Source organism: Suncus etruscus, chromosome 16 (genome assembly GCF_024139225.1).
Source record: "Suncus etruscus isolate mSunEtr1 chromosome 16, mSunEtr1.pri.cur, whole genome shotgun sequence".
NCBI lineage: Eukaryota > Metazoa > Chordata > Mammalia > Eulipotyphla > Soricidae > Suncus > Suncus etruscus.
Window position 1 is genome coordinate 21,197,390 of NC_064863.1, and position 22,141 is coordinate 21,219,530.

General features: G+C 40.9%; 1 protein-coding gene across 1 annotated transcript in view; it reads left to right on the top strand.

The window, feature by feature from the left end:
• Positions 1-22,141, top strand: part of ZCCHC4 (zinc finger CCHC-type containing 4) — a 54,699-nt gene that overhangs the window by 29,163 nt on the left and 3,395 nt on the right. Inside the window, exons 7-12 of the mRNA XM_049790006.1 lie at positions 2,012-2,162; positions 6,553-6,662; positions 16,029-16,150; positions 16,406-16,481; positions 19,369-19,420; positions 20,264-20,408. Of these exons, the coding sequence (XP_049645963.1) occupies positions 2,012-2,162; positions 6,553-6,662; positions 16,029-16,150; positions 16,406-16,481; positions 19,369-19,420; positions 20,264-20,408 (656 nt within the window). The remainder of the gene's footprint in view (positions 1-2,011; positions 2,163-6,552; positions 6,663-16,028; positions 16,151-16,405; positions 16,482-19,368; positions 19,421-20,263; positions 20,409-22,141) is intronic.

The window sequence follows — 22,141 nt, forward strand, 5'->3', positions numbered from 1 at the left end:
CATTTTTTGTTTGGTCATGCCTGGTGGCACTCAGGGGTTACTCTTGGGTCTCCACTCAGAAATCACTCCTGGCAGGCGCAGGGGACCATATGGGATGCCGGGATTCCAACCGCCGTCCATCCTGGATTGGCTGCGTGCAAGGCAAATGCCTTACCACTGTTCTATTCAGCCCCTCATGACATAAATCTTTTCTAATCTTGTAAAACTTGATTAAGTGTCTTAGGCATTGCTTCCTTGGTGTTTTGTTTGTCTTTCCCCTACAACTCTAAGTAGCTGAGAGATTTTTTTTAGTAACACCCTCTGTCTTCTAGGATACTGTTTCTAGGAAGCTCCTTCCTCAGATCCTTGTCTTAGGAGGCTTGCCATCCCATTCCTTTGCTGGTGGCCCAGCAGGGGGAAGTTCAGAAAGACTCTCCTAGGAAACAGAGGTGCTGATCTTGTGCTTTTCCCTTGAGAATGGTCTTCTAAATCAATATAGTGGCAGGATACTAAATCTTATCTACTTGGGCTTGTTGAAATTTACAAGATGATTAAACTGTGAGATCTGCCATTGTTATCACCTGTGTTGGTTCGCTTTGCTGGATGCAAACGTGAACATGATCAGACCGAAGACCAGGATGACTAGATGATGGCATTGCCTGGTAACCTCTAGCAAACCAAAACGTCCTCCTGAATAGCAGTTAATGATAATTTGTTTGTTTGCTGTTTGTTTGTTTTGGGGCCATATCCCATGGCACTCAGTGGTGACTCCTGGCTCTGCGCTCAGAAATTGCTCCTAGCAGTCTTGGGGGACCATAAGTGATGCCAGGGATCGGACCCAGTCCATCTGGGTCATCTGCATACAAGGCAAATGCTCTATCTCTGTCCTATTGCTCTGGCCCCAGTTAATGGTAATTTTGCCTTTCTGAAAAACACTGTAATCACTTTGTTGGGAAAGTACATTCATACCCTGTTTTGTTGTCTGTATAAGCTCTGATCTCTGAATTTTCCTTTATATACCTACTGTACAAATTGGCATTGTTCTAGTTACCAAAATCATGTGCAGACTTCACTGGTAATTTGAGCTCCTGCTAAAGTGAACTCACAGCAGAGATTGGTAAACCTGATTTGGGATTAGGGGCAGGATTATTTGTCATCTTGGCCCTGGTGTTTAACATAGCCCCTGCTTCTGTTCATCTCATTGAGTTTTAGTATCTCAAGTCTTCATGTCTTTTCTCTCTTCAGGGTACTAAATCTGTTTTTTAAATTTAACTGGTTCTCTGCTAGGGATGGGGCTTGAATTTGCCCTCTGCAAAACCAGGACTCTCAAAGCAATATATTTCTTCCTTCCTGAGATCTTTATAAAATGCTGTTGGCATTGTTTATCTGCAGTCAATATCTCAGATAAAAATATCTAGCCATATGTAAGTGGAGATGGTGCTTTGTTGTTTCTGCTGCTGTGGCTACACACAGATGTATTGGGGGTGCTCTTGTCTCTGCACAAAGGGATAAGTCCTGGTGGGTATCAGGGGGACCATATTGGACACCAAGGTTGGGATGCTGGCGATTGAACCCAGCTCCTATGCAGGGCAAGCCCTGAGGTGATGCCTTATTTTGCCTTTACTATTTTATAAGTGAGAGCTCTAGGGAGAGAGGGCACAAGACATAAAATGAATCAGCATTGTGGAAGGCATGACATGGGGATTTTCTGAGAGCCTCTCTGAGTGGGTCAAGGCAGTTTCCCATGGAAAAGTAGAGTCCTTTCACCATTTCAAAGAAAAGATTTGTTAAATGTTTTTTAAAAAGGCAAAAAACAAACAAACTTTGCTTCTCAAGGAACCCAAAGAGAAATTTCAGAGTCCTGAATGAGGGAGGCTTCAGAGAGATGACTGGAGGGTGGTACAGTTTGGGGTACTGATGGGGTACAGTCCTCCCCCAGAGTGAAACCAGGCTGCAGTACATGCTCCCTTCCCAAATGGACCACATGCCTCTATCAAGTCCATGTTCCAAAAGGAATTTCCTTCTGTTCCAGGCTGCCTTGAATGTCTGCAGAACATTTCTCCAGGAAGAGAAAGGAGAAGGAGTCATTCTGGTAACGGATCCTCCCTTTGGTGGTCTGGTAGAACCTCTGGCTGCTACATTTAAGAAGTTCATTGATATGTGGAGAAAAGGTCAGAGCCAAGGTGTGGCCTTTATCACTTTGCTGCAAAATAAGCATTTGTTTGTCCATTTATTTTGTGTCAGAGATTAGCAGAGCCCAGGGAATTCTTACGCTGATAGAATAAACATATCTGGGGTTACTCCTGACAGTGCTGGGGGGGGGCATATGGGTTGCTGGGGATAGAAACTGGAGTAGCTACATGAAAGGCAAGTGCAAGTGCTGTACATGCTTTACTAGCCCTCGGGCCCCTTCTTGTGTTTTTAAGAATGTTTCGTAGGCAAAATATTTGTTTTGGGTTAATGTCAGAGGATATCAAGACTGGGGACCTGCCGTCATTATCCATTAAATGTTTACTAAATGGCCACTAGGGCCATGGGCTGATTCAGTGATAGAAGGAGAGGAGGGAACGAGAAAGGCAATTAACTCTGTCCTCATCACCTTTTAGTCCCTACCTGGAACTCTAAGGGGTTTCCCCAAGCTGAGCCAGAGCTCTAAAATGATAAGAAGATTTGAGTAAAAAGATAGGACCCCCCCCCCACCAACCCTCATGGCCTCACTGTGCTGTCATGACACATCAATACTTACACTCAAGATGGACTCTTAGCCACTATTATCATCTTTATTAGTACTTCAGAGTAAATTTTGTTGTTGTTGTTGTTGTTGGATTTTTGGATTATATCCAGTGGCGCTCAGGTGTTACTCTTGGCTCTGCATTCAGAAATTGTTCCTGGCAGGCTTGGAGACCATATGGGATGCCAGGAACTGAACCGGGCTCTGTCCAAGGTTTGACATGTGCAAGGCAAATGCCCTACCGCTATGCTACTATTCCAGCCCACTTCAGAGTGTTCTTTTTTTTTTTTTTTTTTTTTTGGTCTTGGTTTTTGGGTCACACCTGGTAGCGCTGAGGGAATACTCCTGGCTCTGCTCTCAGAAATCACCCTTGGCAGGCCCCCAGGACCAGATGGGATGCCGAGAGTCAAACCACTGTCAGTCTTGGTTTGGCCACATGCAAGGCAAGCACCCTACCACTGTGCTATCTCTCCAGCCCCTTCAGAGTATTTTTAATGTAATAATCTAATTAGTAGTAGAGCCTTAGTTTGTTGTTGGTTTTTTTTTTGGGGGGGGGTGTTCAGTTTTTTTCTTTTCTTTCATTTCCAGACTGCAAGTTGATAAATGAAGTGCCAGGAGTTTGTGACCAAGCTTCCCCATTAATTGTGCTATATAAATAATGAACATTGGGAACAGAGTATAAATGAAATCTGTACCATGATCAGGATGTTAAATATTCCACTTAGTTTGGGTTCTTAAGTCCGCTTCTCAGAGTGTTATTAGGGACAGAGTAAAGAGCTTTTCGGGCTTCCTTCCAGTGTGGCCACTTAGCTGCAGACTTCCTAACAAATCATTTTAGCTCTGGCTTTGTTTCCCCCTTTGTAAAATGGGGCCACTGGAAGAACTCTCAGGGCTTAATAAAGGAAGCTTCTATATAGGAAGGACCTAGCATTAAACTCATCTCAAGCCGGGTCTCTAAATTCCTTAAAGTCCTGTTAATAGACTTGTACTTAAGTATCTGCCGTGATTTAAGATCTGATTCGTCTCTGAAAACCAAGCTGCTGGGTGACGGAGCTAGATTTTAGGTCTCTTTGCCAGACCTTCCCAGCAACTCCAAGTGTTGCTGCTTTGATGCTTTAGGGGTCATTTTATTAGTCTACTTAGACTAAAGTTATGTGCCTGTGGGGAGTTGGGGCCTCTGCAGATTGGGACCATGTGTGGATAGAAGGATGATCGTATGGATGCTGGAGAAAGCTCAAGTAGTAAATGGTCTTTAAGCATAGCCTCTCCTTGTGTATGATATAAAAGTATTGAAGGCCAGAGTGACAGCAAAGTGGGGAGGGCATTTGACTTGCACTTGGTTGAACTGGGTTTATTCCCTGTTATCACGTATGATCCCCTGATCTTGCTGGGAGTGATCCTTAAGCAGAGAGCAAGGAATAAGCCCTGAGCACTACTGGATGTGTCCATAAAACCAAAACCAAAACCAAAAACAATAAAAACCAAAATCTAAAAGTATTGGACCCCCGCACCTCTCTACCTCCTTCCTCTGGAACTCCAGGGCTTCCCCTAGGCAACATGTCTGGGCAAACCAGCGAGGTGGATCCCTTGGAGGAGCTTATTGGTTTCCCTAGGCTTTCCCCATTTCCTTCCTGGTTCCAGAGGGAGGGTTTGGGGTGGGGGCTTTGACCTTCCAGCCTTCCAGCTCTTGAAGGATCTCTTTTCTTCCTGGGAGCCGGGAGGTTCTGCCAGCATGGGGTTTGGCAGCCCTCTGCCATGCCAAAGGCCTCTTTAACCAGGCCTAGGAAGGGGTGAAGGACATGGGTCACCCTGCACCCCTCTGCCTCCTTCCTCCGGAACTCCAGGGCTTCCCCTGGGCCATATGCCTGGGCCAGCCAGCGAGGTGGGAATAGCAGCACAATAGGTTCTGGCTTCAGGAATTACCAGGGAACTTTCCTTACTAAACCTGTCCATTGTGAAACTGTGTGGGGGCGTTAGCCTCTGCGCAAAACATATTGACAAATATTTGGATATCATTGTGTTTCATCTGTTTGTCATAATCTGAAAGCTGTCCAGGAGTTTGTTTTATTCCTTTACTCCCTCACTCCCACCTCCTAGTACCCCACATTTAACCATTTTTCTGTACTATTGATTTTTGTTTGGCCAAGGTGGATTACATATCTTTCACAGTAATTTTTTGGGTGGAGTCTGAAGCTTCACCAGGCAACACGTGGATGGCATGGCTCCACGCTGTAGGCTTTTTAGCCAAGCTAAGGGGAAGATGCAGCCTTGGCTGCCTCCCACAACCTTCTCTCTCCTTCCTCCCCATCCCCAGAGTTATTCCTGGACACCTGCTCAGGGTCCCAGCAAGTGGGTTCTTGAAAGGAGCAATTTAAAAGAGACTCTAGGCTTCCTAGTTCCTGTAAGGGGCTGGGAGGGGACTGGTGAACTTCCAACTTCCAGCAATTAGGAAGAAACGCCTCTTGGGGAATCAGAAGCTTCAACAGGCAACATGGGAGGACATGGCTCCATGTGCTCTTCACTTGTCCAAATCTCAGACCAAAGTGGTGTCTCGGAAACAATACCCTCCCTCTTGACTATTTCTAAAACATAAAAGGGACATGTGTATCTCCTTTGTATATCTCAGATATATTCCCTTAACATCTATAACTTTTTTAGAACATCCTCATATAGTGACAATTTTGCCCACTGTTTTGTTATTTGATTGTTTGATTTTCTCCCTTTGAGATCTGTTTTATAAGCAATACTAGTAGAAGAGTATCTCTGTACAGATTTCATGTTTGAACCAAGTTACGGGGAATGTTGGACTTTATTCGTCAGCCCCCAGATGCACCAACAATATCTTGTGACATTGCTTCTCTTTTGCATAGGCACATTAAAATGGGAAAATAATACAAATGCAAACAAGTTCTTATCTAATAGAGATGGGAACACAAATTTGGCAGTGCAATTAGGCCTTATACCCTGAACATTGGCATAATGATTTGGCTTAGGCCTCAGAAGAATGGGCATCGCTCACACAATCCTGAACAATGGATACCATCTATGGAAACAACCACAATTGTCTATAACATTACCAGAATCCAAGCCTCTACCAGGGAAGACCCACCACTGCTTTGGCATTGACTTACTCCAAAGAGTGCTCTCAACACCCAGACGACTCAGCAACAGCCTGCTTGCAGGGCAGATCACTCCGCATTTAATGGTATGCTGAAACTAGAGGATGCTCCACATCAGCCTGACATCGATGAAAGAAATGCACAGAATCCAGAATTTTTAAATATAAGAATCTGATACCAGCAATAACTAAAGTGTGAAAAAGTTTCACCCGGACCACGGAGAATAACTTGGGTTGGACAGACTGTTATGCCTGTAACCCAGAGTCGTTCTTATGCCAATAAACTTCTGGGGTGAGGCCTTTTTGTAATCAGGTCAAGGATTTTTTTTTTTTTTCAATTTTCCCCATTTTTCTGGACCTATGCAAACAACAGTGATTGCCACTATCACACCTTTACTATATTTTTTTACTCTTATCCTTTAAGGAAAAAAAAATACAACTTACTGAACTTAAAAACAAATAACTGTAGTAGAATGCCTGTCTCGAATATAGGCAGGGGATGGGAAGGGGGGAGGTGGGAATGTTACCCTAGTAAAGGGGGGTGTTCTGTTTGTGACTGTAACCCAACTATGATCATGTTACTTAAAAAAATATATTTAAAAAAAAGTATTGGACAATTGCATACTCCTAAGACCAGAAGTATTTTTTTCTGCGCTGCTGTATTTTATATCTATGTGTGTTTATACATATATATATATATTTTTTTTCTTTCTTTCCCAATCAGATGCAGTTGAAAATCATCATAAAGAACTACCCATTTTTTGGATTTTCCCCTACTTTTTTGAATCCCGGATTTGTCAGTTTTTCCCAAGCTTCTGCATGCTGGATTACCAGGTATTCTAAACTTTGTTTCCTGGCTCAGAGGGGAATGCCAGTTTTGGTGATGCTCTGTACTGGGGATACATGTGGAAAGTGTCTGTGCGTGGGTGCCTGTTGATGGGAACCTACTTGGAGAACCAGGGAGAAGAACCCCAGGAAAAGCAGTTTCCTGGTGTACATGAAACAGAGCTGGATTGTAGCCAGAGACTCCTTGCTTATCCTCGCCAGAGCATCTTCGTCCCCAGGATCGGCAACAGGAGTCTCAGTTGTTTTGTTCCGATGGGGCTTGTAGAGACGCGGATACTTGAGGGGACCCAGGCTCACGTTCCTGCTCACTTAGTCCCTCATTGGGACTAACTGGAGAGGTTGCCCCTGATGCTGGTGTGTCATAGAGGCAGAGATGCTGAGGCCTGTGAGTATGTGTATAAACATGAGAGTGAACATGAATATGAGTGTGTGAGCATGAGTGTATGCATGTACAAGTGTGAGTCTATGTGAGAGCACAGGTGCATGTGAATGCGTGTACAAATACATGAGTACTTGAGAGCATGAGTACATGTGAGAGTGAGCATGAAGGAACATGTATGGGTGAATATAAGCATGTGAACATGAGTACGCACAAATGTAGGGACAAGTTAGTTTTCAGCCTTTTACACCTGCAGCCCCTGAAAAGAGAAATGTTTTAGGCATACGATGACAGGAAAAAGAAACAAAAAAACACTTATTTATAGTATTTTTTTTTTTTTTTTTTTTGGTTTTTGGGCCACACCCGGCGGTGCTCAGGGGTTACTCCTGGCTGTCTGCTCAGGAATAGCTCCTGGCAGGCACAGGGGACCTTATGGGACACCGGGATTCGAACCAACCACCTTTGGTCCTGGATCGGCTGCTTGCAAGGCAAACGCCGCTGTGCTATCTCTCCAGGCCCTATTTATAGTATTTTTTTCATTTCCTTCCTTAAATCTAACTTTTTTGTTTGTTTTATTTTTGAGCCCTGGTGGCATTCAGGGGTAGCTCCTGGCTCTGTACTCAGAAATTGCTCCTGACAGGGTCAAAGTGATAACATAGTTTTAGGTTCTTTGCCTTGCACATGGCTGACCTGGGACAGACCTATGTTCTATTCCCAGCATCCTACATGGTCCCCTGAGCCTGCTAAGAGCAATTTTTGAGTGCAGAGCCAGGAGTAATCCCTGAGCAGTGCTGGGTGTGGACCAAAAACAAAAACAAACAAACAAACAAAAGAAACAATTGTTCCTGGCAGGCTTGGGGGACCATATGTGATGCTGGAGATCAAACCCTGATCTGTCCTGGTTCGGCCTTGTGCAAGGCAAACATCCTACCACTGTGCCATCACTTTGGCTCTTAAATATTATAAAATGAAACCTTTATAGTACTTTAATTGTATTTAGTTGAGGAAAGATTGGAGCCATGTCCAGCAGTGCTCAGGGATTACTCCTGGCTCTGCACTCAAGGATCACTCTTGGCAGGTTCAAGGGACCATATGGGATGCAGGATATCAAACCCTGGTCAGACACATCCAAGACAAGCGCCCTTCATGCTTGTCAGTTGCTCTGGTCCCCTCTAGCCTCTTCATTTTTAAAGAAACAGTGTGGCACCAGTCTAGGGTCCAGTTGCCCCAGCCACCTGCAAGAGCAAGTGACCCAGCTTTATATAACAGAGCTCAGGGCCACTGATTCTCAATCTTGCCACTGATTTCTCTTTAGCTTGAAGGTTCCCCTACCAGTGTTCATGCCACTGAACTGTGTAGTCCACCCCACTGTGGCTGCTGCAGTGTGTGATCACAGGCACCCCCTGCTGGTGCTTTTGGAACGACATCTGTCTACCAGAGTTTCAGAGCAATTGATGGTCCGATGATGAAGTCTCCAGACTTCACTATCATTACTCCTGGATCCAAGCAAGCACTCGGTTCTCATTACTCTCATCTTAAAAGCATGTGCCATAGTAATAAGTAATAAATATTATAATATATGATAATATTGTAAAAGAAACGTTACTAAAATTGAGGGGACATCCCACCTTAGTTTGGCCCTGTTTTGCAAATAGAATTTTGAAGCATTTCCTTGCAATCTTGTTAAAAAGCACTTTGATATATTGATAATAATAGCAGATGAACTCATTCTATTTTCTTCTCTGATCTTACATAAGTATATAGCTTCAAATGTAGTTACATAATTTTTATGCTTTTAATAACTTAAAATTTATAAGCAGTCTGTTATGTTGTGGGGCTCTTCATTTTGATCTTAGTTTACTATCTAAAAGACTATTAATGGCATGAAATGTCTTAGTCATCATTTTTCCATCATTTCCTGTAACTTCCTTTTAAAAATTCCACAATTAAAATAAAATCTAAAAAAACTAATGTTGCTAGAAGTCATGGGCATTTTAATGTTCATTGAGTTGTATTGACATGTGACATGTTCTTCAAAAGAAAGTAGTATAAACCATTTTAGCCTTAACATTTGGAATTCTGCTTTAGGTGAAATTCAGCTTACCTCTTCTCAAAACTGGCTTACTTCCTTCTTTTTGGGGACTCAATTTTCTATTTCTTATCCAAGGGATGCTTATAATAGAAGCATTTACTAATCGAGATGGCTGACATGTACTATCACTGCTAATTACATAAATGAGCTCTGGTTTCTGGGAGCACCTGCTGATGTTGACAGTCATAACCATCTGAACAATGCTTGGCACAGAACCAATACCCTCTACATGCAGAGTGAGAAATCGAATGAAAAAGAGCATGCAATGTGTTCTAGAACCAAAAAGGAGCTGAGTTTTAATCCTGCCTCTGTTTTAATCCTATATGTTATAGGCCTGACTCTCTGAAGCTCAGCTGTTAAGTGGGTTTTCTAATACAGTTCTGTCTCATAAGGTTGTAAGGATTATTTGCAAATTATATATTTGATAACATCCAAATGACATCAAAAGTGCAGATAGCATTATTTTAATCCATCTGAAAAATAGCCAGAGATTCTCACTGCCATTTAAATAGAATAGACAGTTCTTCCAAAGACTTCATATAGGGGGCCAACAGGTACATGGGTAATGGCTCAATGTCATTAATGCAAAACAAAATCATTGTGAGCTGTTCTTGTAACCTGTTAAGAGTAGCTTTGATCCAGGAGTCTGAATGTGCCAAGCATTGGTTAGGATATGGAGATAATAGGTCTTTGCTTTTCATAGTTCCTACTAAAAAAAAAAAATGATTTTTGGGTGACACCCAGTGATGCTCAAGTGTTACTCCTGGCTCTGCACTCAGGAATTACTCCTGGCAGTGTTCAGGGGACCAACGGGGTGCTGGAAATTGAATCTGGGTATGCCACACATACAAGGCAAATTCCCTACCTGCTGGACTATCTTTCCCAGCCCCAAGAAAACACTTTTACCCAGGACATCTTCAGCTTGGGGTTCTGACTTCACTCCAATTTCTAGTATATTTTTAAACTCTATTTGTTTAACTCTACAGTTAGCCTTTTCTTTTTTCCTTTAAAAAATGTACTGGACTTAGTCTCTTTGTTTGGATGTCGTGCTTTCTTTCTGCTCTCTTAACCTTATTTTGTGGTAATTTTTTCTTACATATTTTTTTTTAGTTTTTTTTTTTTGGGGGGGTCACACCCGGCAGTGCCCAGGGTTTACTCCTGGCTGTCTGCTCAGAAATAGCTCCTGGCAGGCACGGGGGACCATATGGGACACCGGGATTCGAACCAACCACCTTTGGTCCTGTATCGGCTTCTTGCAAGGCAAATGCCGCTGTGCTATCTCTCCGGGCCCTTTTCTTACATATTTTTGTCCCCTCTCCCCACTCCCTCCCTTTATGTATTATTATCTGTCTTCATCAAGTGGAAAATTGGTTATCACTCCTTCATCAGTCTTTTCCTATACACCTTGATTAGGCCTCTTTCTTCTCGACATTGCCCAAGATGATCATAAACCTCTAAACCACAGTAGAGTAAGAAGAAAAATAATTCCAGTATCACATAATCTCTCTTTTTATTTTTTTGAGTTTTTCAGGAATACTTTTCAGGTGGGAAGAAAGCAGAAGTACTGCAAATCTTCATAAATAAAAAAATTTATGTAGGCCTTTCAGCGATAAAACACTCGATGACTGAAGGATAAAATAGTCATCAGACACTTAGAAGATCTAGAAGAAGTCTTACTAAGCACAGATTAGAAGGGAAGAAAGAAACTCTGATTTAGAGCCAGAAGTTTGGGTGCTGGGACTGACTCTTAGAAGCTATTTAATCTCGAGGCAGTCACTTTATCTTTCCAGGTCTGTTTCCTTGTCTATAAAAATAAAATGACTGAACTGGAAAAGGGATGGCAGGTTAAGTTTCACTTTTAGTGCTAAGCCTGATAAATGGGGAAGGACTTTCTGGAGAATTGGTTGAGAACGCCAGGCTCAGTGACGGGGTGGTGTGATTGATTAGTGTGACCTGCCATGGAGCATTCAGGTCCTGTATTTACCAGATCTGGACCAGATCCTCTTGCTTCCCTTTCAAGCTCGAATTTGCTGCGATTTCTTGTTTCTTTGAAATCTAGGACATCCCTCTATCTTGTTAAAAGTCACATTCTTGAGGCTAGGGAAGTCGAATCCTGGGGTTAGTCACAAGGCATACTTTTCTGAGAGTTGCCGGACAGTGACCATAGAGTCATCCCCAGCCCAGCCCAGCACTGCTGGCAGTGGCCCTGATAACCTCTGAAAACTGCCAGGGTGACTTTAGAGGTCCCCTAGTTTGGATGGTCTGCGTTACATGAGACCTTAGCATAGAGCTGGCTGGCCTAGTTAGCTAAAATCACCTTGAGTGCCTGGGACCCAGCTCCCAGTCATATTTTACACCCCCAGAGTAGCATTCTTTGCTTTTTGGTGGCTATACTTTAAACAAATAAATAATAGCTGGGATCAGGGAGCTAGCTCAAGTGGGCTAGAGCTCATGCTTTGTGTGTAGGATCCCCTGTTTTATCCCATACCACTGTTTTATCCCATACCTAAGCACTGACAGGAGTGACCCTGCAAGCACCCCCCCACCCCAACACCACAGGGAAATACCCTCCCCTGAACCATACTCAAGCATAGAGAAGTATGTTTCAAGTATAGAGAAGGTTCAGGTTTGATCATGGAAGAGGTTTTGACAGGAATTCCTGAGAGATTATTGCAAATTCCAAGATGACAACTGAAATTCTTGAAACTCAGAAGATAATCTAATCTATTTAGTTATTCAGTTTGGGTTGAGAAGGGGAATAATGAAGAGACTGACACAGATACATAGATATAGTTGTGTCGTCATTTTAAATAAGCAGTTACATGGGACCTGGCAAGTCTGACTGTAAGACCTTCTGTGTTAGAAATGGGAGCTGAGAATTCACTTGACATCTTTAGAAGATACTGGAAACCTACATAGCACGGCCCCTACAGACTTACGAAGATGCACATACTATATCTTATTTAATTTCTGGTGTTTTTTTTTTTAAACAGAACCATACTAGGTGCAAAATCTGTTTTGATGCATGAGTGTATTGGTCTATACAACTAGCTTCAATCTCACGTTACAGGAGAAATTTGTGTGTCGATAAAATTAAAAGTTAGGAGTTGCAGAGATTTTGAGCTTTCCCTCATTTCTATACAGTACTTCATCACATTAATCAGTTCCATGGGAGAAATTTTGTATTTGAAAATGCCTCTCATCATCATTGTGAGTGAAATGTCAGAGATAATGATGGGAAAATGGTGGATCAGCTCACTACTAGTGATATGCAATTTGCAAAATTGTGTTTGCTTTACAGCACTTCCATAGGAGGTTTATTTGTGTGGCGGAAGCTATGAAATATGGATGTATGTTAGAGGTACATTAATTTACCCTAGCAGCATGCATTTTACATACCATATGTTTATAGTTAATTAGCACAACAAACCCGCATTTAAAAATAATAATAATCTCAATTAGGTTATGCAAAATCAAGCAATCAACCACCTTCCTGACACATACATTCTCTGACTCCTTGGGTAACCATAAAGAAATGGTTCTCTTTTTCCCCCCATCTTCCATCTGCTATCTATTATATCGCATGGAATATTCCATTTGCTAGAAAACAGTCGAAGATACTTTTTCTCTACAGTTGAAAACCTTTTTAAGATTCTCTTGGGAAGAATCTTCTTCTTATGACGTTCATAAAGGTTCACAATGTCTTTGTTGAAAGTAATACATATATTTATTGATACATAGAAGAGCACATTAGGAGAGATTATGAATTTAACTCCCTTGAAAAGAGCACTTCTGAAGGTGCTATTCTAAGGTGAGTTTTGGAGTAAAATCTCCTTTGGTATGGGTGCCTGTAATAGGCAACGCATATTCATAGAATCTTAAAAGTTGGAAAGGAACATCGCAGTAAGGCAGGCAAACTTCCCACCGTAATAATCGTCTCACTAAATTCATGACAAGAAGCCATCTAGCTTCACTTGAATGCTTCCAGTGAGCAAAATCCTACAGCCTTACACAGCAACTCAATTTATTTAATAGCTCTAATCGTTAGAAAATTTTCTTATATTGAGATAAAAAATGCTTCCTATTAACTTCTAACCATTGGTCCTACTTCTGTTCTCCCAAGCAGTAAAGGAGAATTCTAATTTCTTTTCCACAAGGATAAAGTAGCTGCCAGAGCCTCCCCAGCTTCTCTTTGTCGAATAAATACACCCAGTATGTTCAACTCTGAGTCCTCTTCATCCCCTGTACTTTTAATGGAAGAGGACAAAATTGATTACTGTCTGTTCCACTTGGGGTCTGAGTCCTTGGCTTGTCAGTCTGGCCCACTCAAGCAGAGGCCAGCTCACAGGAACTGCACCCACTTTCTCAGCTGAGCTAGGTCAGTTAGCACAAAATCCCTGTAGTTTTTCCACACTGCCTTCATTTAGCTGGGTCTCCTTCTCTGGGTCTATTGGTCCCTGCTGAGGAAGCCAGTTCATTAGTTTCCCAGATTTTTTCACCTGTAAATCTGGGAACATTGACATGGCCATTGAGGAAACTTTGGTGTCTCTTCTTCATGGTCTCTCTTTTCATGATCACCAAGTTCTTCCACTTCTAACTGGCTTGTTAAAAAATGACCCTGTAATGGGCCAAAGTGGTAGCACAGTGGTAGGGTGTTTCATTGCACACCGCCAACCCAGGACAGACCTGGGTTCGATTCTCGGCATTGTATGTGGTCCCCTGAGCGTGCCAGGAGCAATTTCTGAGTGCAGAGCCAGGAGTGGTAACCCTGAGTGGTGCAGGGTGTGACTAAACCCCACCCCAAGAGCCTGTGAGCCAGTAATACAGTTTTAAATGCTGTCTTGTTCAGAATCTTGTTCATTGCCTTTAATTTGAAAGATGGGGTTCACTGGTACTGATTCTATGGTATTTTAAAGATGTGGTTCCCAAATTTTAATTTAAAACAAACTGCTGGGCCTGAGCCCCAGAGCTTCTATTTTATTAAATCTTAAGAGGAGCAAGGATTTCATTTATATGCTGGGGAGGGGGGAGCATTCAAGGATTTGGGGCCACTTGTGGCAATACTGGGCTGGTACTTAAATGCTCCGTGCCTTCAAAAACATCTAGCAGTACTCAGTGGACCCTAATGGCCAAGGATTTATCTTGGGTCTCTGTATGCAAGGCGTGTACTCTTTATCACTTAGTAATTGCCCTGGCCACAAGAATGATGGTTTTCTAATAAGATCTTAGGTGCTGATATTATCAGTCCAGATCCATACTTTTAGAGTTACTGATCAAGAGTGGTTAGATGGGTTCATCGCAGGTTGAAGAGCAAGTTGAAAAATGAGTGGACCAGTCCAAGGTTGGAGACAAGAGCAGGAAAGTAGGAGAAATCACACTTATTTAGCTTCCTTTATTCCCCAGCCCATCTGCTGGAATAGAAAGCTGAGTTAGGGAGTCTTGAGGAATGAGAGGGGTAAATGCTTGACATTCTTATGGAAGGCAGAGCAATTATACTTGTGAAACACTCTCTTCCCATCTCCATCTTTCTGTCTCTACCAAGTGCCAAGTGTTGCACTTAGTGTTTTTCATGCATGCCCTATAAACCTTCACTATGACTCCCGAAAGTAACTCTTGTAGATGAGACCAAGGTCAGGTGGTCTTGGGTCCTGTCACAGCTGTGCAAGACCGCTGCTATCCAAGCTCTCAGACCTGTGTTCTGCCAGAAGGGGAAGGCAAGAAGTTCTACCACTTCTTATTCTTGGTGTGCTCAGACCCCACAAGTAGACAACTGGCATGTAAGGAATCTTATCCATGAGAATGAAAAGCCCCAACCAAACTGACACACAGCCGCAGAGGTTAAGTCATTTTTTTATTTAACCCTAAGCATTCTTCATTAGATTATATAGCCTTCTAAAATCTGTCTCTTTGGGTACCTGAGTTGTTCTTGTGATAACAAGGCATCATGAATCTCCCCCCCTTTTTACTTTATTTAAAGAAAATGCATTGCATGGTTGACAAAGTTGATCACAATACATTTTCCCAGGTAAGTATTTATAAAAGTATTTTAAAAAAAGAATACAAAGAAAAACATAAAAAAGTAAGGAAGAGAAGAAATAGTCTTAAAAAAGTACAGTAGCAAGCACATTTGTAAAAATTATTGTATTTCCAATGAAGCCACTAATACAATGGCAGCAGGTTTAGTAAGCTCTTGTTTTTAGCTGTTCATTCTGTTAAATTGGTGTGCTCCTATAGGGATGAAAACATTAAACAAATGAAGTAGTCCAGAAATTCAAAGCACTGTTACTAATACTGCGGCTTTTAGGTGCTTGTACTCAGCGGTCAAGTCTCCTGGAAGAAGGATGATACCAGGGGAGAGTTCCTGCACTTCCTCCAAAAAGTCATGGTGATTTCAGCTCAAATACTTGGCGTACCTGAATTTAGTCAGATTGATGTCCCTGAAGAGAATTTTGGAGGAGTGGTGAGGCAGGGCCAAAGACAAAGTGATGATTCAGGGTGATAGAGCCAGCAAGCATGGCTTTGGCAGGGTGGGGGCACAGCCCCACTCCTCATCCCAAGATTGCCAGCTTTCTGCTGCATGTCTTATGTACCCATGATTTTTCACGACTTGGCTTACATCTTGTTCAAGAAAAAAGTGGAGCTGGCCCAGTGTGAACATGGTGACTCGTGAATCCCTTTTTATAATGAAATTGCACTGCAGAGAAGCCTCCCAGAGACTTGATGAATAAATAAACTTGGGCTTCTAATGAGTTCTTATTAAGTATATTGATTTCTGTTATATCATGGCACCAGTTTGTTTATTTATTGGATAAAGAACCTCAGAAATATTTGCATGTTTAAGTAAATTTTCTTTTTCTAAAAAACATTTTTTATAACTTTCCAGGTAGATTATGATAATCATGCTCTCTATAAACATGGAAAGAAAGGTCGCAAACAGTCCCCTGTGCGGATTTTCACCAATGTTCCCGCCAACAGGATAATTCTTCCTGTCGAAGAAGGGTATAGGTGAGCACATGGTGACAGCCTGAGTTATGTGGGCACTGAAAATAAAACTTCGTAGAACTACTGCTGAACCATGAGAGCAATAGCATGCTTTTAATATTGGTTGCTTTCGTGGTTCTGTTGTTTTTTATTTTGTATTATAATTTCATGTTAGTCTGAATTGGAGTTTGACCACTTTTTTCCAGTGAGTGTCTCATGAACTTTGCTCCGTGGGATCTTTTTATGCGTGTGCACCTGATTTCTTTCTTTCCTCCTTAGATTTTGCCCTCTATGTCAACGGTATGTTTCTCTAGAGAACCAGCACTGTGAACACTGTAATTCTTGTACATCCAAGGTACAGGTTTTTCTTGAATGCATTTATACTTATGTATAGCTTTAGCTTAGCTAGTTTAGTTTCATTTGTGTCAAAAGAAATGATCATTTCATTTTTTATTTCTATTGTTTGGTTTTATGTCATACCCCGTAATGCTCAGGGTTGACTTTTGACTCTACTCAGTAATCCACCTTGGTGGGGATGGGGGTGGGGGTGGGAAATTACATAAAGTATTGGGGATTGAACCTAGATTGACCATGTGCAGTTCTTTAGCTGCTGTACTATTTCTCCAGCTTCCTAATGGTATTTTCTTAGTGTTTTAATTTGCATTAATGTGTCATTATTTAGTATACTTTAATGCATTATTTTATTTCTAATTATAACATACAACTGAAAAAATATTTAGTTGTCTTCATCGTTATAGAAACTACTTGAATTATTTCTACATGGTATTGGTTGATGTCTAATATAATTAAATGTTAAGTACCATAAATGAATGCTTCTTTTAAGTAAGATCTTCAGTATGGGGGATTTAGCTCAAAGGATTAGAATGAGCTCTGGAGCCCTAAGCTCAGTCCCTAAGCACTATATGGTCCCTAAGCACCTCCTGGTACAGATCTTGAGCATCATGCCTATAGTAGCCTCCAAATAGAGCAAAATTAATTACAATGCCTCAAATAAGGCATTGAATTAGTAGATAGCCATCACTGTGAGTTCTTAAGAGTAAACATGATTAACATGCACTACACACTTTCAATAGGTTGGTGCTTTCCTAAGAGTTGTGGATGAATGAACTCATATATTTACAGCAACCCTATAGTAGTACCCTTGCTTTTATAATAAGTAGGAACTACACAGAACATTCTGCCTGTGTAGTTCTCAAGGAAGATGGATGACCCTTAAGTCATTCTGATTATCCTAACTAAATCAAATCAAAATGAAGAGGGGAACATGTGAGTAATAAGCACAAATTATTCTCCAGAGGCAAGACTGTATTTTTATTAGCTATCAGAAACTATATAAACTTATGATTTACTGGTTTTTCCTTTTATTGCCTGTGACCCATCTGATTACATTTGTTTTTCGGTGGATTTAGAGGTTATCTGTAAAAAAAAAAAAAAAAATAAAGAAGTTATCTGTATTCCTTATTGAAACATTATGTAAAAGGCTTGATATGAGGAAGTCACAATTTTATTATTTGTAGCTGTAACACATTGGTGGTTAGAATGAATCAACACAAGGAGGTAATGACTATCACAAATCCCAAACTCCCAGTTTAAGCGACCCACAGAGAAGGGCTCAATGCTTAGTTCAGAACCATTGGTTCATAATCTCTACAGCCTATCTGGCATAAGCCAAAGCAAAAGTCATTATTTAAAAAACTTCATAGACTTAGGGGGACAGATGATAGCTATTTTGGTAATTTGAACCAGGAAGTAAAAGATATCTAGAAAATGTAGAAAGCATGATGAGATTTATTTTTTCTTTTCTTTCTTTTTTATATATTTTTTAAATTAAAATATATATTTTGGTTTTGGAGCCACACCTGGCAGCACACAGAGGTTGCTCCTGGCTCTGTGCTCAGAAATTGCCCCTGGCAGGCTCTGGGGACCATAAGGGATGTCAGGGATCGAATCATTTCTGTACCATGTCACCATCAGCAAGGCAAATGCTCTACCTGTGCTATTGCTTCAACCTGAGATTTTTTTAAAATTAATTTATTGATTGATTGATTGAATTTTGGGACACATCCAAAAGTGCTCAGAACTTACTCCTAGCTTTGCACTCAGAAATCACCCCTGGCAGACTGGGGGACCATATGGAATGCCAGAAATCAAACCAGATCTCTCTGAGGTCGGCCACATGCAAGGCAAATGCCCCATAGGCCCCTCCGAGATTTTTTTTTAAATAAAGTTCAAACTTTAAATACTGTAATTCACAAAGTTGCTTATAATACAGTTGTTTCGAGTATTCCATGTTCTAACACCAATCCCATCACCAATGTGACCTTCCCTCCTGCGGTATCCCCAATTTCTCCTTTCCTGCCAAGCCTGCCCCCTTAGCAGGGAGAAAATAATTTACATTGCTTGTTATATAACATATCTTTCCTAAGATGCTACTAAAGTCATTGTCTGAGGATTTACTCAGCTGTTTGGTGCTAGTTGACCTGTGTTCTTGTTTTCACTCACTGAGTTCCATGGGCTCCTACACAACTCTCCCATCTACTTTGCTCCTACTGGGCTGTCAGTATTGAGTGCAGCCCTAAGCTTCAGAAGCTGTAGAATGGGGATGATTCAGCAGCTTGGTGTCTCTTCAAGATTAGTCATGGAGCTGTGAAGCTGTCCCATTTATATGAAGGAGGATGTCGGATGTGGGTGGAACACTGGGCCTCTTGGCAGGATGGGACTTGGCCTGCCTCCATCTAGAGAAGGCTCCAAAGATCTCAGCCTGAAGACCAGACTTACCTGAGTTGATTTAGTGACAGTGAGATTAGCCCTGAAGCAGTGTGGCTGGTTCACTTACCATAGTTTTCATACCATAAAACATACCCCCCAAACTAAAAACTTAAAACTATGTACATCTTATGGTCAGGTGTGTCTTAATAGAGTGAAAAATATTGTATATGCCAGAGAATGTTGGGTATAGGTGCTGATGAATTTTGGGGATCATTTGGGTAAATCCCCTGGTTGTATATAGAATTCAGGAAATGTGTTCTATCAAGCAGGCATTTGAGTTGAGTGGAGAAATGCATAAATTAAAATCAAAGTGTTTAATTGTGAAGCCCAGGAAAGTGAGAAATAAGGGAATGAATAATTTACCTAGATTTTAATAAGACATTTTAATTTTTAATTGTACATCTTGATTTTCAATGACAAATTAAACATAATTTTAAAATTGTTTTTTGTAGGATGGCAGGAAGTGGAGCCATTGCCTTCTCTGTAAAAAGTGTGTCAAGCCTTGTAAGTATTTAGACTGTGTTTGAGAGCTTATGAAAACATTTTAGAACTTTTCTTCATCTCGGTAGAATTTGTAGTTAATTATATTTATAAAAAGAAAAGTTAGTATTAGGACCTACATTGATTTACTTGCTTTCAAGTTTTTAGTTACCAAAATGTATATATTCTCCTTCATTTTTATTTGTTTCATGCTATTCATTGTGGCCATTTGTTTGACATACATAAAATTTTGTTGTTGTTGTTGTTGTTGTTGTTGTTTGGGGGCCACACCCAGTGGCGCTCATGTTTTACTCCTGGCTCTCACTCAGAAGTTACTTCTGGCAGGCTTGGGGGATCATATGTGATGCTGGGAATCGAACCGGGGTCAGTCCTGAGTCGGTCGCATGAAGGCAAACACCCTATCTCTGTGCTATTGCTCTGCTCCACTGAAATTTTTTTTTGCTTGTTTTTGAGCTACCTTGACTAGTGGTCAGGGCTTACACCTGGTTATAGGTTCAGGAATCACTGTTGTTGGTGACCAAATGGGGTGTCAGGTATAGAATCTGGGTCAGCCTTGTGTAAGGCTAGTGTCTTATCTCCGTGTTTTGACTTATTTTAATGACTGTTCTGTCCCACAACAGCTACATTGTGTAGTGATTGTTAAGGTGGCACTCACTGGGTAAGGGCGAAATTTGTTGTAATGTATCAAAGAAGTTAGCTTATTTATGTGGGAGTCTATTCTCTTTAACATGAGCCTCTTGAACTAAATGATGACCAGCCCAAACTGTGCCTCCCTCTCCTGAGAGTCAATCAGACAGAAAGCGTAACAAGTGAACTGCCTCTAACATGGAGCTTTTGTTTTTGTAGCCTGGATCCACTGCAGTGTTTGCAATCGATGTGCTCTCCCTCAACATTCTTGCGAAGGCCCGAAAGATGGCTGCTTTCTCTGTGGTGAAGTGGGTCATAAACGGAGTGCCTGTCCGAATGCCTGTGTCGCAAGGAAGCCTGACAAGTTAGTGGAATTATTTTATTTACTAGAAACCAGAATTCCTCTGTGTGATTTGCCCAGAATCATCCACAAACGTAGGATTTAAAAGTGCAAAATCAATAGTTGCTTTCACTGGTAGCTCTTGTTGGCATAGAAGTGAGTCAGAGTTCAGAATTTACAAGTAAGACGTCTGAGTCCCCCAAACATTGTTTTCTATTTTAATAACTGTGATTATATGAGAATTCTTTCCCCTTTATTTATTTTGGTCAATAGAAATTTTTTCAAGTTCTTTGAATTCTGGGTAGTATTTAAACTCCCCTTTTGGCTACTTTTTATTTTATATACTTTAAAAAATATTATCCTCTAAATAATTGAGGATGAGGTCAAATTTTTTAAACGATTTAAAGAAGAATGTTGGAGAATGCATAAAAATATTTTTCCATAGGAATGTGACCTATTAGCATTATTACAAATTATTACATCATTTACACTAACTTGCAGTGCAGAAAGGAGATAGTAGGATGGTCATCCATTGTTCTATAAACTTATGATACATGAGTGCTAAATTGGCATTTTGGTCATATATCTAGACTCTTAGTGGTTTTTTCTTTCTTTTTTTCTTTTTTGAACCATACCTGGCAGCACTCAGGGCTTATTTCTGGCTCTGCACTCAGAAATCACTCCTAGCAGGCTCGAGAACCATATGGAATGCCAGGGATAGAACATGGGTCTGTCCCAGGTCAACTGCGTACAAGGCAAATGCCGTACTGCTGTGCTATCACTCTGGCCCATAAACTCTTAGTGTTTTTAAACCCTGCTAACCTACTTTATAGTACTACATTGTTTCATTGAAGAAAATCATCTAGTATCTCAAAATACTGTATTTGATCAAATTTTACTCAAATTGCAAATCTCTTGGGATGCGGTATAGGTGATAACTCCTAAATGGTGTTACCTTGTTCTCTCAGAAAAGATCCCCAAACTCCAATTATCTTATGGTATTGCTCTCTGAACATTTTTATAACAAAATTTACAAGAAAAAATTTTCTTTATAATAGTAGGTCAATTTAATAGCCTCTTTAGCATATACACATCTTATTTTTGTTATAGCTGTCATATTAATTTTTTTTCCAGTGATAATTTTCCTTTGGCCTTGAACTGGAATGATGCTAGCGCCCTCTTGTGGTCAAAGCTTGTTTTATCAGTTATATAAATGTATATAATTTAGAGGACAAATCTTAGGTCATGTGTATGTGAAAGAAGCCGCGAGATGAGAGAGAGAGATATATATTGAATGCTACTCTACCACTGTGTTATATCCCCAGGCTTTAGTCACTTTACTTTTGAGGTGAAATAAAATAATTATCTGATTTATATTCAATTGATCGATCATAGCCATCTCTAGAAAGAACTGCCTTATTTATTTATGTTACAAATGAATATTTTCCTTCTCTTAGTGTTTACTATATCTTCTAGTGATATCTGTTTAGTACTTATGAGTGGGAAGAAAATTTAATTTTGTATACAGGCACATAACTTCATTGGCTTTGCAGTTTAGTGATTATACTTGCTCAAGTATCACCTATCAAGACATTATTCCACTTCTTAAAAACAATGAGCAGAGGGGAAGGAGGTTTGTATAACAGGTTTCCAAATGACGTATAGATGCCTGGTGTTCTGGCTTTGAGACGCTCTAGGTGCCCTGCATGTGTGAGGCCCTGGGCTCCATCCCTGCACCAGAAGGAAACAAAAGCTTG